Source organism: Olea europaea, chromosome 10 (genome assembly GCF_002742605.1).
Source record: "Olea europaea var. sylvestris chromosome 10, O_europaea_v1, whole genome shotgun sequence".
Lineage (NCBI taxonomy): Eukaryota > Viridiplantae > Streptophyta > Magnoliopsida > Lamiales > Oleaceae > Olea > Olea europaea.
The window spans coordinates 5771152-5793155 of record NC_036246.1 but is presented as its reverse complement, the minus strand read 5'-3'; the positions used below and the strand labels follow the sequence as shown (position 1 = coordinate 5793155).

General features: G+C 39.9%; 2 protein-coding genes across 2 annotated transcripts; both read right to left on the bottom strand.

The window, feature by feature from the left end:
• Positions 1 to 8196: 8196 nt before the first annotated feature.
• LOC111400207 lies at positions 8197 to 9875 on the bottom strand. Its single transcript, XM_023027633.1, has 3 exons — positions 9423 to 9875; positions 9267 to 9326; positions 8197 to 9111 (listed from the first exon to the last, which is right to left on the bottom strand). The coding sequence occupies exons 1-3, from the start codon at positions 9873 to 9875 to the stop codon at positions 8197 to 8199; spliced, it is 1428 nt and encodes a 475-aa protein (XP_022883401.1).
• A 968-nt stretch (positions 9876 to 10843) lies between these two features.
• Positions 10844 to 12139, bottom strand: LOC111400206. The gene is made up of 2 exons (XM_023027632.1): positions 11242 to 12139; positions 10844 to 11070 (listed from the first exon to the last, which is right to left on the bottom strand). Exons 1-2 carry the CDS (start codon positions 12137 to 12139, stop codon positions 10844 to 10846), a joined length of 1125 nt encoding a protein of 374 aa, XP_022883400.1.
• Positions 12140 to 22004: the final 9865 nt, after the last annotated feature.

Sequence of the window (22004 nt, the reverse complement as noted above, 5' to 3'; positions counted from 1 at the left end):
AACCTTAAGAACCAATGCGATGGTTGTAGCATTAACCTGCTTCAATAGTTGCCCCAAGTCAAAGAAGGACTTGATGGCACATAGAACATCATTTCCCACAATACTCCAAGTCCTCTTGAAGAAACTTGCATTTAAACCATCTGGTCCTGGAGCTTTGTTGTCTTTCAACGAGAACAAGACCTCTTTAATTTCCTCAAATGACACATCTCTATCAAGATTTTCATTATGCTCTGCTGAGATGCTCTTTGGAAGAGCTTTTCAAAACAAGTCCATATCTAGATTCTCACCACTACGCTGCTGACCAAGGAGGTTTTGATAGAACGCAACAATGACTTCACTGACCTCATGCGGCTCCTCCACTCTAGTACCATCGTCTTTACAAAAAAAACCACCTTACTCTTGCCATAATGACTTTTCATAGCCTTGAAGAAGAACGCAGTGTTCTAGTCGCCTAAATTCAGCCACTTAACACGAGCTTTTTGTCTAAAAAAACCTTCTTCAGCCCTGCTCAACTCACAAAGTTTCTTTTGTAATCGAGCCTCCTGCCTATGTAGAGACGAATCCAAAGGAGATTGCTGAATCAAACACTGAACATGCTCTATATCAATTCGAGCTTGAGTAACTCTCATAGGAAGTTCTGAAAAATGCTCCTTATTAAAGTCTTTCAAGGCAAGCTTTAGCTTCTTCAACTTCAAACACAGACAAAATATAGGGGTACCCACTACTGATTCACCCCAAACCTGAGCCACCAAAGGAAAGAAATCCGAATGATCCATCCAATAATCAAAGAAGCGGAATGGAATCTTCCTACGTGGTAACTCTGCAACCTCCACAACCATAGGCGAATGATCCGACACACCAGCAGTAAGAAATGTAGCTGACACTCCCGAAAATTCCTCCTCCCACTTCGAATTCACCAATACACGATCTAGTTTCTTGAGAGTAGGATCAGATACCTGCTTATTAGACCATGTATATAAACAACCATCAAACTTTAAATCGTCCAACCCCACTGTTGTCATGCAATTCCCAAGATCATCTTGCCATGCAGGCCAAGAAGAAGAACCACCTGCCACTTCTGAAGGGGAGACAACAGAATTGAAGTCCCCCATGACCACCCATGGCAAGTGTGCAAAACCTCCATACCTAGCTATGAAATCATCCCATAGATCAACACGCTTAACTGGGATATTATCCCCATATACCATTGACACCACACAACTACATTTACCATTACATGCATTTACACGAACATGGATAGCTTGAGCAGAGCAACCTACCAACAAGACATCTACATCAATTGGATTCCAACAAACCCAAATTCTACCAATCGGAGAACAATTATAATTCGAAATGACACTCCAAGAGTTGAAGATGGCATTCGCCACCTTATTTTAATTCTTCTCCTTAACTTTAGTTTCCACTAAACCACATAAATAAAGTCTATTGGAAGCAATAAGGTTCTTTACTTCAGATTGTTTGACGGGGTCATTTAACCCTCTGACATTTCAACATCCAAATAACATAATTAAAGTCAAGGAAAGAATCACAACCTCAAAATGACTAGCACCATCTACCTCCCCTAGGGGAGTGATGCTTTTTGCCTTTCTTATGTTTGCCTCCTGACCCATTCTTCTTTTTCTGAAGTGAATCTCTAGCTTTCATAGCTAACGTGTTAGACTGAGGAATAGAAGTATCACTATCATCTTCATCTAGAGTGGCAAGAGGATCTGGAGAAACTTCACCTTCTTCCCCAATTTGAGAAGTCTCAATAGGCACAAACGACACCTCCTGATGCAAATTAGGAGCACTAGGTGAAGATGATTTATCAACATCTACATGAGCCACATTGACAACCACCAAATCAACCTCTCCCTGGACCTCCTTAGAAATAGGTACAGCAACCCCATTATCAACACTAACTATCGACTTTCTCTTATGTGAGACATGGGTCCATTCATCCTCAATAGGTGGTTTCTCATTAGCTACACCACTTTGTCCAGCCTTATCTTTAGCAACCCAAACCTTGGCAAGCTTACCCTTACTCTCACTAGGCATAGTTTGAGAAGAGCAATTGTGGCCAAATACCCCACACTTCGAACATTTAATTGGAACCCATTCAAACTCAGCACGAATAGTTATCCAATCCCCATTCGCACAACGGAAATCGAATTCCTCCACTAACTCATCCAATGCATTAATCTCAACACTAACACGTGCATAGCTGAGACGTTTACATGTAAGAGTGATCACATCTGCCCGTAAAGGACGCCCCCACAGCACTAGCTACACGACTCAATCCCTTCGTTGTCCAGAACTCAAAGGGAATATCATAAAGCTTCACCCAAATAGGAATGCAACGTAGATTCTCCTTAGCCAGAGTCATATTAGGTTCCCAACGCTTCAAAGTGGCCTGTTAGCCATATGCCAAGGCGCTCCTTCAAGAACTAAAAGAGCTTGACGGAGTGAATCAAACTTGAAAAAATAGAACCCAGCATCAAAGGATAAAACCTCTTGAAGACCAAATTTGCCCCACAATTTATGTGCAATAGAATTCACAATGGGAAAAGCTAATTTCTTGCCCACAAAGGAGCCAACCAAAGTCTTCCTCCACATTTCACATCCCAACACAGCCACCTCCATAGGAGGAACCACCTTTACTCTACCATTATCACAATGAGGCTTGAATTTTTAAGCTTTCTATTGACAAATTTTGGAGCAGCGAATTTGAGTAGTTGCATCCAAGGTATATTCTTCCAACGGTAAACAAGTAATATTTGTTCACTTTTATCTATTTTAGAGCAACCACACATTCACATTTCCGACTGAGTATAGTACAAAAATGCATTTTTAAGGGATTAATGCAATTGGTTGCACCATTTTTGCACAGATGACAGTGCGTGATGCTTTGAATTCACCACTTGATGAAGAAATGTCTGCTGATCCCAAAGTCTTTGTGATGAGTGAAGAGGTAATTGTACAAATCTTGACCTGGTTCATTTTTTATTCTTTTTACTTGTCATGACATTTTTTTGACTTATTCTGTGCTCTTATACATGTTGGTGAGTAAAGGTGAGCGTTGGCCAATGTTACATCCCAAATAGTTAACATATTTGGAAGAGTAGCTCGATTTCCTTATAATGTTACTCCAAAGTCTGTGATGGGTGAAGAGGAAATTACTCTTACTGTCTAATCTTTACTCATTTACTTGTGCTTGTATGCCACAATGATTATTTATTAATAAGTCATTATTTATATAAAATAAGAATATCATATTGGACTGAATATGCATAGGGCCCATTTGGTACCTGATGCTACCAAAAATCGTACCTATAGATTTTTCGAGCTGATGATTCGAATTGAGCACGATCGTAGTCTTTCGGTACCTAAAACAAAAGTAACGAGGTTTGTGCTCATCGCCCCTCCGATGCTTAAATCAGAAAAGGGGTTAAAAGATGAATATATGCTGAATATTGTGTGTAGAACCTACCTGAATAATGGACCTAGGTCCTGTATTTATAGTGATAGGTAGTGCACTCCTAGTAGGATTGAATAAGTTGGACGTTCTTATTTTAATAGAGTCCTGCCTGAGAGAAGTCTACTATTTGTAATATAATTGCATGACCAATGATACTATTGTTGACATAGAGTTCTTGTGGATGTAGGAGTCCTGGGTGAAAATGTTTGAATCACATTGAAATCCTCAGAAGGCAAGACTTATTATGAGCTCGGGTGAATTGGCTGGAGGGATAGTGCCTGAGTATTTAACCTCAAGGACTTATGAGCTTAGGAGATAGAGTAGAGTCCTCGGGCTATATATCCCGATGACCATGAAATCCTAAGGACTAAACTTCAGGATTGAATTATAAAATTAAAAGTGTCCTCGAGATAAGAGCCATCGAGACATGTCAGTCATCGAGAATACTTGGCAATATCACTAGCCCCCGCGCACTCCTTTGCAGAGCTCGTGCTCGATGGAGGGGTGCGCTTGGATGTACGCCACGTGTCGCATCTTGAACAGCTCAAGATAGCGATCTTTGACCTTCCGTATTCCCTCCCTATAAATACCCTCATTTACCTTTCACTTTTTACTTTTACTCACTGTGAAAAACCTCTCTACAAGCTCGTGCTCGAGGAAAGTCATCCTAATCTAGGCGTCGGGAATTATTCAGGTAAGGCTTCGAGACTTTAGTTATTTTCCTAGTACTATTTAAGTTATGTCGAGTAGTGAGGGTAGTGATCATTTTGAGAGCTCGGGGGGTAATGAGGGTTCAGGAAGGGTGTTAATACCATTAGCTATTCCTATCGACGCCTGACCTAGGTCCCCGGGTGATGTTATCTTGGAGTACCCTGACGAGGTCTGTACCTTGAAGGAGCACCTTGCAATAGCTGCTGCTAGGGAACATGGGTTAATGCCTAACTGTGACATTAGATGTCCAGACCCTGAGGATAGGATGGTAAGGGCTCGACAAGGGGAGTTCGTTATTTTTAGGGAGACTCTTAAGGCTGGGTTCAGGTGGCCATTGCATCCTTTCTTTATTGCATTACTGGTCAAGCACTCCATGTGTCTTGGGCAATTAGTGCCCAATGCCTGGAGAGTGGAAGTGTACTTCTTCATTGCTTGTAGGTATTTAGGCATCGTCCCCTGTGTTGACCTTTGCAAGTTGGTCTTCGAGCTCAAGAAACACCCTAGATATACATGCTTTGTGTACCTCTCAGCCATAGGAGGGTTCAGGGCCCCGAGGATGTCTGGTTCTTTGAAGGGGTGGAGAGCGGGTTGGTTCTATGTTATAGCTCGAGACTTGACTTTCCTTTCTGGCCTGAGTGGGGAATCCCCGACGCCGAGAAGTTTTGTGAGGGTGAAGTGTATCCAGACCATTTGGAGCGAGATAGGAGGATACTGGTGAAGCTGTACCCTCTGTTCTTGAGCATGAAAGAGATCGGGGAAGAGGTGATAGATCTGGCATATGTTAGAGGCGTCGAGGGTAGGGTTTACCTCTACCATCCATGTTATTTTTGAATATCTCAGGCTTATGCTCGTTCTAATGTGTTGGTTCTTTCTTTTCAGGAATGTCTTTTGACCCTCGAGCATTGCGTAACTTTGTCAACTCTAGGACTAGTGCCCAGCCTCAGGGCCAGCCCCAGGCGAGGAAGAAAAGCAAGAAGAGGCCTCGAGGGCCCCAATCTGACCACATGGTAAGGGGTCCTGGTGAAACATCACGACCTAAACCAGAGCCATCGAGCCCAAGGTTCCAGCAAAGCCAAAGGTCTCCAACTCCCAGGGTCACTCCTCAAGCTCCCTCTGAAGTTGTCGATCTCGAGGACGACACTACTCCTATGGTAGCTTCAATTATTGAGGAGTTTGAAAGATGCCACCTGGTCCCAGGCCTAATCACAAAATATCGAGAGGATGTTGAGCTTGATGAGGGCGTCAATGCCCTCGAGCTCCTTACAATGAAGGTTATCCTCGATTCTTTTACTTACCATTCTTTTGTTTGCTGTGCGTAATTCTCGAGGTTTATTGCTTGCAGGTTTTGAGTGTTGCTCGAGGATTCACCCAACGAGGTCTTGGGGAGTCCAAGAGAATTGCTGATATCATAGAGTCCTCGAGAAGTAAAGACATAAGGATTGTTGAGCTTGAGGCTGAGCACGAGGCTTGGCTGAAGGAGCGCGAGGATATCCTTAGGGAAAATAGAAATTTGAGGAAAGAGGTTGGGGCTGCGAAGGATGAGGATGAGGAAGCTAAACTCGAACTGGTGCGAAAGACCAAGGAGTTCGAGGACAAGATGGCGGAGGTTTAGGAACGAGCTTGGGAAGAGTTTAAAACGTCTGAGGACTGCAACAGGATCAAGGGCAAGTACGCCTCGGGTGCCTACCTCCATGCTTTTAAGGAGGCTCGAGCTTTTCTTCGAGCAAGGTTGCCCAACGTTATCCTTGAGGACCTGAAGACAATGCCCTCCATTGCTGATACTCTCGAGCTCTCAGAGTCTGATGATGGAGGAGCGAATAAGGACGACGATGGCATGGAAGGGGGAGAGGCTGAGGATGCAGATGATGAAATCGATATTACAAACCTCGATCCCCCATTGGGGCATATAGGCTAGGCAGATCCCTCCCTGATCCTCGTGCTCTGTATTTCCTTTTGAAACACTTTTTTTTTTTAAATGTAATCATGTATTTTTCTCGAGGTTAATAGTAAATGAGAGCTCGATCTTAATCGTAATTCTCGAACATTTGTTTTAAGACGTTCTATGTATATTGTCATTTTTTTTACAGTTCGAGGGATATCACCTCGAGGAATGTCAGAATTTAACCAAAAATGATCGACCATTAAGATAATTAATACCTCGATGATAATGATTCATAACTAATCTAGACGCTTAAATGAAGTTTTAACCTCGACGCCTAAGATATTATATCTGACGATAAAGTTTCATTTATGTCAAGCTCGACCAATGGGATTATCTCGAGGACTAAATTCCACAGTCATTTTCGAAATTATGCACTCGAGCATAGTACATGTTTATCTCAAGGACTCAATTTCAAAAAAAATCATTTTTGATGATCATTGTTGAGCTCGAGCATATGAGTTATCTCGAGGACTTAATTTTGTAAAATTTTCTAAGGTGGTAACCCGATCAAGTCCTTCTTTAATAGGGGGATTATCTCAAGGACTAATGACAATGTATGGTACCGACCTATTGATTCTCGAGGACAATGATGGCCTTTTTATAAGATCTGACATATCATTGATCGAGCATTGTGTGCTCGGGAAGGTTACCTATATCGTTTGCCCTGGTAGTAGTTTCTATGTGTTTGCTCATGGTAAGATTTTTTGCTTGCACGGGGCAAGGCTTTTTTGGTTGCTTGCGTGGGACAATGCTTTTTGATTGCTTGCGTGGGGCAAGGCTTTTTGATTGCTTGCTCGGGGTAAGGCTTGAGTTGCTTGCTCAGGGCAAGGCTTGAGTTGCTTGCACGAGGCAAGGCTTTGAGTGCTTGCATGGGGCAAGGCTTTTAGTGCTTGCGCGGGGCAAGGCTTTTAGTGCTTGCTCGGAGCAAGGCTTTTGATAGTGAGATCATATTTCAATGAATAGATGAATTCTTATTGTACTTTGAAAACAGACTTAGCTCACAGGCCTGACTACTGAAAACGTGAACCTTGGCATGCAGGCCTGACAAACAAAAATAAGATTTGGCACGTAGACTCGAGAACTGAAAACGTGAACCTTAGCATGCAGGCCTGACTACTGGAAATTGATTACCTGTAATATATTTTCAAATTTTCGGCGTTCCATGGTCTAAGAAGTGGTCTTCCTGATGTATCCCTTAAACTGTACGCACCTTCTTGAAGCTGTCATATAACTTCGAAGGGCCCTTCCCAAACCGGTCCTAGCTTGCCCGGAGCATGACCTACTACTTCTGCCCTTCTTAACACAAGGTTCAGGCCTTGAATCTTCGTGTCCTCACTCTTTTATTGAAATACTTTACTATTCTATCTTGGTAAGAGACCACTCTTAAAGCTGCCTGATCCCGAACTTCTTCCAAGAGGTCGAGGTGTTCGGTGGTGTCTCCTGCATCTTTAGGCTCAAGCCTTCTCTGGCTGGGCAACCTAACTTCAACAGGGATGGTGGCCTCAATACCGAAAGCCAACATGAAGGGAGTTTCCCCAGTAGTGGTTCTGTGGGACGTTCTATACGTCCAAAGTATGGAAGGTAACTCATCATACCAGGAACCTCTTGTATCTCCGATCCTTGTACGAAGGTCTTGCAATATAATTTGATTGGTTACTTCGACAAGACCATTACTTTGAGGATGAGAAACTGATGTCAAATGGTGATCGACCCCCAGGTTAGAGCAGAAGTTTTTAAATTGTGCATTGTCAAACTGCCTGCTATTATCGGTTATGAGGACTTTTGGTATCCCGAACCTGCATATGATGGACTTCCAAATGAAACTTCTCAACTTAGACACTGAAATTGTTGCTAAAGGCTCAGCCTCCACCCACTTAGTGAAATACTCTACAGCCACCGCCACAAACTTCAGTTGCCCCCTAGCTATTGGAAAGGGACCGAGGATGTCAATTCCCCATTGCTCAAACGGGGCCGTGCAACTAATGCTAGTGAGGTCTTCTACGGGAGAATGGATGATATTGCCACACTTCTTGACATATTCCTGGGCGTCTTTCTTCATAGTAGGTCAATAATATCCATACCTTATGAGCTTGAAGGCTAATGCCCGAGCTCCTTGATGGTTCTCGCATACCCCCTCATGAACTTCTTCTAAGGCATGGGATGATTCGGAAGGCTTAAGGTATCTGAGGTATGGAAGTGTGAGGCTTCTGCGAAATAGTACTCCCTCAATAATGCAATACCTTAGGGCTTTGGACCAGATGCCTCTTGCTGCTCGAGGATCTTCTGGAAGATTGCCATGTTTTATAAAATCCACTATTGGATCCATCCACGATGGCTCATCATCAATATCCATGACGCCTATGGTCTGATTGATGCTTGGCTCTGTTACAATTCTAACGTGGACTATCCTGTCAAGTCCATCTATTCCCATGAACACCAATCTTGACAAGGCATCGGCCTTACAATTCTCAGCCCAAGTAATCTTCACAATTTCACACCCCTTGAACTTTCTCTGGAGATCATGCACTTTCAAGCAGTATAAGCTCATCTTCTCATCCTTCCTATCGAATGTCCCTTCAATTTGTCCAACCACCAACTCAGAATCACTGTAAATTTTGATATTTTCAAGCTCAAGATTGATGGCGAGTTCCATAGCTATGATGACGGCCTCATACTCTGCTTCAGTATTGGTCGCTTCAAATTCGAACCTGAATGCACACTGAATGTTTATGAGCATGTCTGGGCTTATGATTATGACCCCTGCACCCGAGCCCGAGGAGTTTGATGCTCTATCTACAAAAATTTGCCACATGCCTGTGGTCGAGCTCGAGCTACTATCTGGCCCCCGAGGCCTTGGGGTGAGTTCTGCAATGAAGTTAGCTAAGGCCTGAGCTTTGATAGAAGGACGGGGCTTGAATTCTATGTCAAATTTTCCAAGTTCAATTGCCCACCTCAGTAGTCTTCCTGAGATGTCTGGTTTCTGAAGAGAATATGTTTTAGAGGCTGATTGGTGAGCACTATAATGGGATGTGACTGAAAATATTGACGAAGTTTTCGTGCTGCTACTATCAGTGTAAGGGCAAGTTGTTCTGCCAAAGTGTATCTCGTTTCTGCATCAAGTAGGACTTTACTTACGTAATAAATGGGTTGCTGGCCCCTGTTAACCTCTTTCACCAAGACACCACTCACTGCATTCTGAGATACGGCTAAGTACAAATGTAGAGTATCTCCAAGCTCGGGTTTGGTGAGGATAGGAGGAGATTCCAATGTCTGCTTGAGCTCCTAAAAAGCCTTCTCGCACTGCTCATTCCATTCAAAGCAACGATTACCCCTAAGGGCTTTGAAGAAGGGGAAGCACCTGTCTGCTGCTCGAGACATGAACCTGTTTAAGGCGGCTATCTTGCCTGTCAACTTTTGAACCTCTTTCTTGGTCCTTGGTGATTCCATTGCTGCCAAAGCCTGAATCTTGTCAGGTTTGGCCTCAATCCCCCGATGAGTGATCATGAAACCCAAAAACTTTCCTGAAGCTACGCTGAATACACACTTCTCTGGTTTGAGCTTCATCTTATATTTTCGTAGGGTGGCGAACACCTCCTCAAGGTTGGATATGTGTTCCTCTACCTTCTTACTCTTTACAACCATGTCATCCACATAGGCCTCAATGTTCTTCCCTATCAAATCGACGAAGACTCTGTTGATGAGCCTCTGATATGTTGCCCCAGCATTTTTCAACCCAAATGGCATCACCCTATAGCAATATATGGCTGAATCAGCCATGAATGAAGTCTTCTCTTGGTCTTTTTGGCCATGAGGATTTGATGATACCCTGAGAATGCATCTAAGAAGCTGTACAACTTATGTCCGGATATGCTATCCACAAAATTATCAATCCTAGGTAGCGGGTAGCTGTCCTTTGGGCATGCCTTATTCAGATCTGTGAAGTCAATACAGACCCTCCATTTACCACTGGCCTTTTTCACCAGAACAACATTAGCGAGCCAATTGGGGTATTGGACTTCTCTAATGAACTCCGTTCTTACCAATTTGCCGACCTCTTCTTGAATGACCACACGTCTTTCCGGCGCAAACTGTCTCTTCCTTTGCTTAACAGGTTTGGCCCCTAGGCTGATATTGAGTCTATGGACTGTGAATTCTGGGTCTATCTTGGGCATATCCTCCACCTTTCGTGCAAAAACATCGATGTTGCGGGTCAGACAATCGAGGATTTCCTCCCGGAGGTTGGCCTGGAGATCCCGACCACTAGTGACGGCTTTCCCGTGCTCAAGCTCGACCATCTCTAATTCTTCAACGAGAGCCAATCTGCCCCTTGGCTCGAGCTCGAGGTCTGAAAGTTGCATGACGTCTGTACTCATTCCTCGGATGCTAGTAACATAACACTGTCTGGCTGCTGTTTGGTTTCCTCTAACTACTCCGATGCCATGACCTGTGGGGAACTTCATGGCAAGGTGGAAGGTTGATACAATAGCCTGGATCATATTTAGTAGGGGTCTTCCCAAAATGATGTTGTAGGCCATTGGGGTGTTAACCACTTGGAATGGCATGATCTTTGTCACTTGTGTATTACCAAATCCTAATGTTAGCGGGAGCTCGACGATGCCTTCAGGGACAATGACTCCACCGCCGAATCCCTGTAGAGGGGTCTTTACTGCTTGAAGCTGTTTCGGAAAGATCCCCATTTTGGCGAAAGCCTCTTACGAGAGTATATTTGCTGCACTCCCATTATCAACCAGAATCCTCTTCACTTCGAAGTTAGCCACAACCGCAGAGACGACCAAGGCATCGTCACGAGGATATGATATTCCTTCCAAATATCTTACACCAAAAGTGATGTCTTTAACTTCATCACTGGATTCTCTTAGAGTATGAGCATGTCGGCGGGCATACTGCTTTCGCCCACTACTTGTGTCCCCGCCTGATGCTATGCCCCCAACAATAATATTAATGGTTCCAACAGTGGGTTGAGCGCTGCTTCCGACCCCAGGCTCTTTCCGATTGTCACAGTCATTCCTTGGCCGTTTATCATGACCAGTGTAATTTTTAAAAAATCATCTTTTAATGAGAGCTTCAATTTCCCGCTGCAAAGCTTGACAATCTTCCGTGGTATGCCCATGATCTTGATGAAATTCGCAATATTTGCTCCTATCCCTTGTGTTAGGGGGGGATTTTATTCTCGAAGGCCACTTTAATTCTTTCATATCCTTAATCGACATCAAGATATTGGTCTTAGAGGTGTTCAACCGAGTTAGAGATGCTGAGGGCGCCTCATTTCTCCACTTTTCCCGAGGATGCTCATGCCGGGGAATGGGATCATGTTGCCTCTTGTTTTCGACCTTTTCATGAGGAGGACCCGCTCTCCTTGGATTTAACGTCTTCTCCATATTGATGTACTTTTCAGCTCGGTTAAGGAGCTTGGTCACTGTCTGTGGTGGGTTCTTTGATAAAGACATTTTGAAGACTTCACACCTTATGGCATAGGTGAGGGCAGAAACTGCTGCTGTAATGTGGAGGTCGGGTATTTGAACTCTTTCCTTGTTGAATCTTGTCATAAAACCTCGTAGGGTTTCATTCGGCCCCTGGCGTAGTTGCATGAGAGAGGCTGCAGTTTTCTTGATTCGCTTGCTACTCGCAAAGAAGGTTGAGAACTTATCAGCCAAATCTGAGAATGAGACTACGAAGTTGGGCTCCAATGTCGAGAACCAATCCCTAACAGCATTAGTCAGTGTTTGTGGAAAGGCCTTGCACATAACCTGATCTAGCGCAACTTGCAAGTTAATGACGTCAGTATATACATTGAGGTGGTTGATGGGGTCGGACGTCCTATCATATTCCTTAATGCGGGGATATTTGAATCTGTCGGGCAAGGGATATGACAATATCTCTAGCGTGAATGGAGTGTTAGGGGTGAAACCTATTGGCCCTCGAGCATTCCATTGTAGACCAGCTGTAATTCCTTCTTGAATGATTCGGGCAATTTCACCGGAATCCATGGCGACCGACCTCGAGCCCGAGGCCATATTGTGGATACCCGAGGTTCCTACTCTGCCATTTGGGGGGTTTCGGTGGTCGTGCTCGAGCATCGGCCATAAAATCGCCATGCTCCGCCTGCGTTGGCGACGGATGTGAATTTCTTTGACTTAACAGTTGCGTTAGCGTGGCCATCTACTGACGGAGCTCTTCAAAGGCTTCGATTGTGATGACTCGTCGCATAGGTGCGGGCACTCCTGAGGATTCTTCATGAGGAGCCGATTGATCTTCGACAGGATGAGGGATGGGAGTAGATGAGCTTGCAGGAGGAAGACCTGATCGTGTGTTAACAATGGCTTTTGGTACCGTTTCCCGCAGACGGCCAATGATGCTACCAAAAATCGTACCTGTAGATTTCCCGAGCTTGATGATTCGGATTGAGCACGATCGTAGTCTTCCGGTACCTGAAACAAAGGCAATGAGGTCTGTGCTCGTCGCCCCTCCGATGCTTAAGTCAGAAAAGGGGTTGAAAGATGAATATATGCTGGATATTGTGTATAGAACGTACCTGAATAATGGACCTGGGTCCTATATTTATAGTGGTAGGTAGTGCACTTCTAGTAAGATTGAATAAGTTGGACGTTCTTATTTTAATAGAGTCCTGCATGAGAGAAGTATACTATTTGTAATATAATTGCATGACCAATGATACTATTGTTGACATAGAGTTCTTGTGGATGTAGGAGTCCTGGGTGGAGATGTTTGAATCACATTGAAATCCTCAGAAGGCAAGACTTATTACGGGCTCGCGTGAATTGGCTGGAGGGATAGTGCTCCAGTATTTAACCTCGAGGACTTATGAGCTTAGGAGATAGAGTAGAGTCCTCGAGCTCTATATCCCGATGACCTTGAAACCCCGAGGACTAAACTTCATAATTGAATTATAAAATTAAAAGTCTCCTCGAGATAAGAGTCCTCGAGACATGTCAGTCTTTGAGTATACAACTTGACAACATCAGTACTCATTTTTTTTAAAATGCATTTTTCTCTTTCTTCTTTTCAACCACACATTCTTTATTAAAATCATATTACACGTAAATAAAAAACTTTTCCTTATTTTTCAACCACACATTTCCCATCAATTTACTATTCAAAAATGCATTTTTACATAAAAATATCTCCAAACACCCTCATATATGCTAAAATGTCTCTTTTGTGCCATGATGAAACACACAACTATCGACTTTATCTAAGGCATTCTTGTAGATGGTTTGATCGTCCTCAAACATGCTTGAATATAGATACTCTCTTGATCTTGATATCCTAAATTAAGAATAGATACAAATCTATTGAACTGTTTCGCCATATTTAATTTAGGTTGTGTATTTTATATCTGGAAAAAAATTTCAAGATTCACCAACTTCAAAATTTATATGTTATTTAATACTATATTAACATTAAAATATTAAAATTATTGAATAATCAGATTTCTTGAATAAATATTATAAAAAAAATACTATCAAAATTTCAAAGTAAACGCATTTTTCAATTTTATGTTTTGAGAAACATTTTTTCAAAATGAAAAAAGAACACATTTTCAGCAATTTCAAAACAGGCACTCAAAACACAAAACCCAAAATGAATTCAAAACTCAAAACTACAAAACTGAAACACGAAGAGAACAACCCCTTACTCTTTCATCTTTCTACCTCTAGTTGCAGTCTATCCCCTTTTAGTTCAAATAGAGTAACATGCCTTTTGATAAACTTCAGCTAAGACCCAACTAGAAACAGATTGTCACCAGACTCGAAATCCAAGTTGATAGAGGGTTCTTGAGAGAAATCGATTTTCCTTTTTTTCATTTTTCATTTTTCATTTTTTTTGGGACAAAAACCTACCGATTACATTATGAAAGCCACCCAAACTTGGCATACACACAGAGTGCGGGGTTCCACAGTTTGAAACTCAAACACAAAAGTAAAAGAAGGTATCTTACTCCAGCAACTTCGTGGATGCTGACACCTGTGTAATAGAAGTCCACCGATTTTAACTCACTGAGCCAAAACTAGATTGATATAGAGTGGTACAATGAAAAGTTTCATAATCCACATGAAGGGTATAATGAAATTTAGAATTCTGACATTAGGGTGTAGAGTTGAAATTTCCCCAACATGTGGCTTGAAGAAATTAACTTCAGATACTCATAAGCAACCAATATATTGAGGTCAGCGGTTTTAGGCTCTCTTCGTGAAGTTGCTAAGCAAGAAAATTCCTGGTTTGTCTTGGCTATCTTCAGGAACTTCAGAAACAAATTATAGCAGATCAAATCTAACTTGAATTCGTCTTATCGAGGTAACAACACTTTGTTTGAACAAGTATTTGCTCGATTCCCGTTCAATTTAATGGCATCATAAATTAATTTATATTTTGAGAAGAGGTTTTAGATATTTAATTAACCAATACAAATCTAACGGAAGAGGACACAATAAGTTGCTTTTTAGGATAAAAAGAAGATTAATCCTCCCTTAGTTTCCATTTTGTCCACAAATTGAAACCAAAACTAGGGCAAGACAAACTGTTCTCCATAGTTTCATGACCTATAATACTTGAGGCTATGTGCAGAGACTGAAAAAAACAACACCCAGTGAATTCTAGTTAAACTTTATCTAGAGATAACAAGACTTTAAATTAGCCTTAAATCCAAGTATCCACTCCAGCTCAATGATGCATCAATATTGTTTCAAATTTTAGGAAAAGAAAGTTCTTGATAATCTACCAAGAAAGTTCATGACTTTTATTCATTAAAAAAATAAGATTACGTTGAAATCAACCCCGCAGGCCATTTAACTTTTATCCCAATTTAGATCAAATTACAGCCAGACAAAGCCAAATTAGTTAAAAAACTATAAGTCCAGGATTAAACAATTTGCAGCGATCTAGCTTCAGTCATTGTAGTTTTAAGATTTCCCAAATACTATGTAAGAGAAAAGCAATTCAAGTACTATCTCACATAGAAACTTTTACAGATCTATAAAGGTGATAACTCTTACAAGATATTCAAAAATCAAAATCACTGTCCACGGGCAAAACACAGAAAAGTCAAATTAGCTTAACGAATTCAAGTGTAACCAAAAGCACCTCAAACTTCAAGATAAAATGCACAAATATATTAGCTTCTAGAACCATAATTAACAATAGGCAAAATTAAGAAGCAAACTATTTTCCTCCCATGTAGAAGATAAGTTGGCTTAAAATCCAGCATCAAGAAATGCACAGACTCTCACACATAATTCACTAGTGAACGGGGGGAATTCGATAAACAATTACCCAAAATTAATGTAAACATAATCAAATTAAGGCTCCACTCTCCATGCTGCCTCCAACAAAGCATCTAGATCATTCGCGCAGAATTGCACAAATGGAGGCCTATCTTCCTGCCATTCACCACCACATCAATCTAAACAAACTTAAAAAAATTGAGTCTAATACCTAATATCCATTAGAATGTCAATACCATACCTGCAGGAAGTGAATTCTTGGGAGCCGTACTTTTCTGTTCAGAGAAGATTCTTGAATGAAGCATGGGATTGTACGCACCTTGCGCGCCGTACTCTTGGCAAAGCATACGGAAGGGGGGTACTTTTTAAATTGGCTTGGTCAAACAACCAGTTTTTCAGTTTGACTACTTTTTTTTTTTTTTTTTTGTTTTTTTTTTTTTTTTTTTTTTTTTTTTTTTTAGGTATTCATCACATTGACCTCTTGTCAATAAAAAAATAATTGTGTGCTTATTTATGTTTCACAATTACAAAAGTATATCAATTCTTTGAAAGATAATAATACCCTTAAAAGTTTAAATAAATTCAGTTACTTCCATACGTAAATTTCAAAATCAGTTTTGCTTATCAGTTTCTTCAATACAGTAAAAAAGAATTTTTTCCTTCCATCTGCTAAAATATTGAAATCTCCCAAAATTATCAAAGGTTCAACAAAGAAACAATACTCACAGTCGGCACTGAAAATTGGTAAGTGTAAATACGTATTTTAAATTTGTTTTAGTTAAATTTACTGTTTGAATCTTTAAATCTTTTTTTTGACAAAGGCTGATGAATTTTACAGTATTTAAATACAGATATATAATTTTTTTATAGCAAAAACAACAAAAAAATTCATTTCTGTATGCATATATTTTACAGGAAAAATTTATAGGTATCTGTAAAATAAATATTTAAACATTATTTCGTTAAAAAGGGGAAAAAAATAAAATTCGAGCATAAATTTCAGATGAAACGGACGAAAAAAGCTGGGCCAAGTGTTTCCAGCCGGCCTACAGATATAAAAAATTTTTACAGTAAAAACAACAAAAAAATTCATCTCTGTATGTATATATTTTATAAGAAAAATTTATAGGTGTCTGTAAAATAAATATTTAAACATTATTTCGTTAAAAAGGGGAAAAATAAAAAATTCGAGCATAAATTTCAGATGAAATGGATGAAAAAAGTTAGGCCAAGTGTTTCCAGCCGGCCCAATTATCCGAGCCGGCTAGAAACAGCGTCCTGCGTCCAACCGACCCAGCCGGCCTTTTATATATTTTTTTTTCCCTCGGCTGTTTCCAGCCCGCCCAACTGGCCTTTCATTTTTTTCCCTTTCCCTTCCCTTTCAGATTTTAGAATTTATTTGTTCATTAATATATGTTTATTGAAATAAATATTTTTGAAACAATTAAAATAATCAATGAATTATTTAAAGTATAAAATTAAATTAAATATGAAATGAACAATTTAAAAAATTATATATTAATTCCTTATTTTTAATTTGTGGCAGATATGGCATCAGCATGTGTCCTAATTTGTTACTTTGGTGAATTTCAAATGAATGAAAATGCTCAGTGGGAATGGAAATGGACGAGTGAAGGAGATGGGGTTAAAGCAAGTTTTATAACAAGGAGTACATCGTTTGCAGAAATGTACAGTGATAGACAAAACATGCTTAACGTCGATCCCTCTCAGTACAATATGGAATTGAAATTTTTATTTTATAAGCATTCAACCATTCCAATTCCACCCATGAAAGTTACTTCTAAAGTGGAAATGAAACATCTAATTAAATTGAACCAAGGCCGAAAGTCGACTTCTATTTGCGTAACTTTATTGGGGAAGAATGTTCACGAGGGTGAACACGAAGTTTCAAATGAAGAGAATCGTAATGTAAATGATGTTTGGGATACAATTCAGATTGTTCGTGAAGATGATGTGGTTATTCCCGAGACCACTACTACTCACCATGATCACACTGTTACACACAGAATTCCATCGATAGTTGAAGACAACGAGAATGAAAACGCTTTTACAAACAAGGATTTGATTGCTTTATCCCGTAGGAGACATGAGTCGGGTGGGAGCTCACAGGCCGGACCGAGTACACGGTCCTCTAATTGTTCGCGTGTAGTTCCCGATGATGAAGATGTATATGTCGAGCAACTATTCGAATCAAAGAAAGAATTGCAAGAAGCTGTGCACCGGATTGCTTTAAAACATAACTTCGAGTTTAAAGTGAAGAAATCAAACAAGTCGACGTACACAATTATCTGCGTTGACGACAGTTGCCATTGGCATTTGCGAGCGACTAAGATGGACACGAATGAGTTCTTTGTAGTCCGTAAGTATGCACGGAAATATACTTGCGAAGTGGGTATTTGTCGAAATGATCATAGCAGGCCCGATCATGGTTCATTGGTCGAGAAATGATGCACAAGTTTCAGGATCCACAAACGATCTACAGACCTTCGGACATCATTAATGATGTTCGACGAGAGTACGGGGTGATCATGAGCTATCAGAAGGCTTAGAAGGCTAAAGAATGTGCATTGGAGGATTTAATGGGTTCGATCGAGGAGAGTTATGCTAAATTAGCCGGGTATTTCATTGTTTACGTGTTTATTTCTTTGTTATTTTAAATTTTAATTATTTAATTTCAATTGTTTCTTTATATGTAATTAATTATTTAATTAAATTGTTTATTTTTCCGTTCATTTAATATTTAATATATTATCTAAATTATGATTATTTTTATTTACATTGGTCAGGTATTGCTATAACATGGGAAAAATTAATACTGGGTCGGCATTTTTTATTGAGAAGGATGACGAAAATAGCTTCAAATATTTCTTTATGGCCCTTGGACAATGTGTTCGAGGATTTCGAAATGCAATGCGACCCCTAGTTTTAGTCGACAATACAACCCTTAAGGCGAGATACGGGGGCAAATTGATTCTTGCAACATGCCAAGATGCGAACATCCAAATTTACCCTTTTGCGTTCAGCATAGTCAACGGAGAAATGATGTAGCAATGAGTTGGTTTTTCACGAATTTGAGAGAAGTAATTGGAGATGTCGAAAATCTTACATTCGTAACCGATCGAGGGCAATCAATAATAAATGGTATCGTCGAAATCTTTCCCGAAGCACATCATGGTTATTGTATGTACCATATACAGGGAAACTTGAAGACCAGGTATCAAGGCAATGGCGTCGTTGCGTTGTTTAGGAGAGTTGCAGAGGCTTACAGTTTTGAAGAGTTTGATAAGTTCATGGTCGAAATAGACAGTAAATCATATGCTGCATGGGAGTATCTAACAGAGATGGGGATTGAACATTGGGCACGATCACATTTTTTAGGACGTCGATACAACATGATGACGTCGAACAAAGCGGAGTCGCTTAACGCTTTATTCAAGAAAGATTGAGAGTTACCAATTCTCGCAATGATTGAGAACATTCGTGACAAGCTACAACAGTGGTTTCATGATCGACGTGAGGAATCACAGAGTTGTGCAAGTGTGCTAACCCCGGCTCAAGAAAATAAACTCTTCAAGACTCTAGATGTGGCAAGAAAGGTATATGTAGAACCACTGGATCAATTTCGCTTCTCCGTGAGATGTGCACGTAATTTCGGATACATTGTGGACTTGAATGATAACACGTGCACGTGTAGACGGTTCCAATTGGAGAGTTTTCCATGTACACATGCAGTGGCAGTGGCTATGCATAGAGGATTACCACCACACACCTTATGTAGTGTGTATTACATGACTGATTATTGGAGAGCAGCATATGCGGAAACAATATTTCCTGTACCAAATGAAGTCGAGTGGGAAGTGCCCGACCGCATTCTCCCACTGAATAACTTGTTGCCACCAGCAGTTGGACCACGTACTCTTGGACGTACACGTACGTCTAGAATACCATCTATCAGAGAGTTTCCCCAACCTCGTAAGTGCAGTAGGTGCGGTGCAACAGGGCATATTAGAAGATATTGTATAAGTCAGATTCCTCTGCATGACAATGTAATGGATGTGTAATTTTAATAACTATTGGCAATGTAATTATTCATAATATTGACGTTAATTATTTATGCATATTATTTATGTGAATTACTAGATTTAGTATTTTTTTCAAACATTTCATTCATTACATTCATTTGTTATGCATATTATTTATGTTAATTATTTGAAATCGAAATTTTTTCTAGACACTGCATTATATGGTAGGTTGCATTGTAAAATAAATATTTAAATATTACATAAATAATCAACATTTTACAATTCTTTCGTAATTACAAATAAATGAATGAACTGTACAATGTTTAAATAAATGTAAAAATATGTACAATTATTTACGAATCCCCATTAAATTCAAATAAATCACATGCTAGTTTATTTCTCCAATTTTGTATCCATACCTGGTTGATTGCATCAACCTTATGTGCCACACTCAAAAATTCTATGTACTTGGTGACGAATATGCCGCAATCACCCCTACAATTAAACAATGTCTATTAGCACATCGAAAATTAGTTAGAACCTAATATGTAAATGACAAAAAGAAAATTACAAACACTTACAATATTTGTTGCCTCGCCGTCATCGTGTTCCGCACGGTGGCCAATCTGTCTTGTACAGTGATGTTCGCTCGTCTAGCCATCATGGGAACGATCACAGACACCGACTCTAGATTTTGCTCGAGCTGACCTTGTGTCAGGCATGAATGATTGGGGTCGTACACATACATCGTGGAGCCGGCGAATACGATTTCTACTGTAATGTAGTGATGATTCACACATACTGGTATGTATATATGCGTACAGCCATCCCATGGCTTTCCACCGACACTCAGCCACATCCCTACGACCCATTCCATCATATATTTCGGCACCGTGTACTCGCTACCCATAGTTTGGAACGACTGGTACTCGATGTCGACGGCACGGATGAACTTGGTGTTCAATATGAGTCTGCCAGGAATGTTGAACGATTTTGGATGTCTTTCAGCACTATCTCGTAGCAAATCCATGCTCAAGTCGATGTGCTACATCAAGAAATACCAATAAAGAAAGGAGTTAATCTATGAATTTCATTCAAAAAAATTGATTTTTAACATACTTAATAAATAACAATATTTTCATTTCACTTACATCGTCGGCGAGCCAAGCCCCCGAAGTGGTGATGTCGTGGAACCACTTGTAAGCATTTGTGCTCGGGCTTATCCCCCTTTGGCATTGAGAATCCCCTCCTAAACACGCGTAATGTATCAAGAAAACATCTACAGCCCCATGGGTAGTTGTTGAAGACATCAATATCATCAACAACCTCCAAATGGAAAATGTCAATCGATATCTTCTTGTGATGATACCGGAGTATGCTCTCGATGATAAGCACCAAGCCCAACTTCAGCCTATCAGACATCCGATCACATCTCCTTAATGCATCTTCTAACTGTGCTAGAGTAACCGTCGTCTGTCCATGAAAATATTCATTCAACAGCCTCCTGTTCCTCGGAACACAGGCCCTCGCCTTTGCATCGTCCGTACATTGCAGTCCAGTGACGAGGGCAAACTCAAATATGGAGAACATAGCTACCTTGCCCCCAAGATCAAAATGGAAGGCGTCTCTGTCAATTGGCTTCAACAAGCGACATAACAGGGCATCGAGCAGCTGCTCAGACCACTGTACATCACGCAACGAATACAATGACCATAAGCATGATCGACGTAATATATCTGCGCGATCGTCATCCAGCAAATCTAATACCAAAGCGAAGCTGGTAAAGTTACAATTCGACGTAACTTTACCAGGGATCTGTCTGACAGCGTCGTCCAGATGATATTCCATCCTGCAAAATTTCAAATAGTAGAAACCTATGCAAATGATGTTCGATAAACAAAAATATTAAAAAAATATACTAACACACTGCTACTAGATGCAATAACCAACCGATAACGGAATAAACAAAATGAAAGTAAATTACTATTTTCCATATACTTAATTTGCTAATTTGATCGTTTATTTTAATATTTTAATTGCTTATTTCAATTATTTATCTAACACTTAATTTACTTTTTCATTTTTAATTAAGGTTTAAACATTTATTTTAATTCTTTACGCATATTGCTTATTTCATATTTACAAATTTATTTTAATTGCTTCGTAAAAAGTTAATTTAATTGACATTTTCATATCTAATTTAATTGTTTATTTTTATTATTTCACAAATGTTTATATATTTATTTAAATTCTTTATGCATATTACTTATTTAACATGTAATTAATTATTTTAATAACACTTATTTTGATCGTTTATTTTAATATTTTAATTATTTTTCTAACACTTAATATACTTTTTCATTTTTTATGAATGTTTAAATATATATATCTTATTTAATATTTCATTTTTTAAAATTAATTTAGTAACACTTATTTTTAAATGCTTATTTTAATATTTTAATTATTTTTCTAACACTTAATTTAGTTTTTTAATTTTAATGAATGTTTAAATACTAATTTTAATTCTTTACGCATAATGCTTATTTCATATTTACAATTTTATTTTA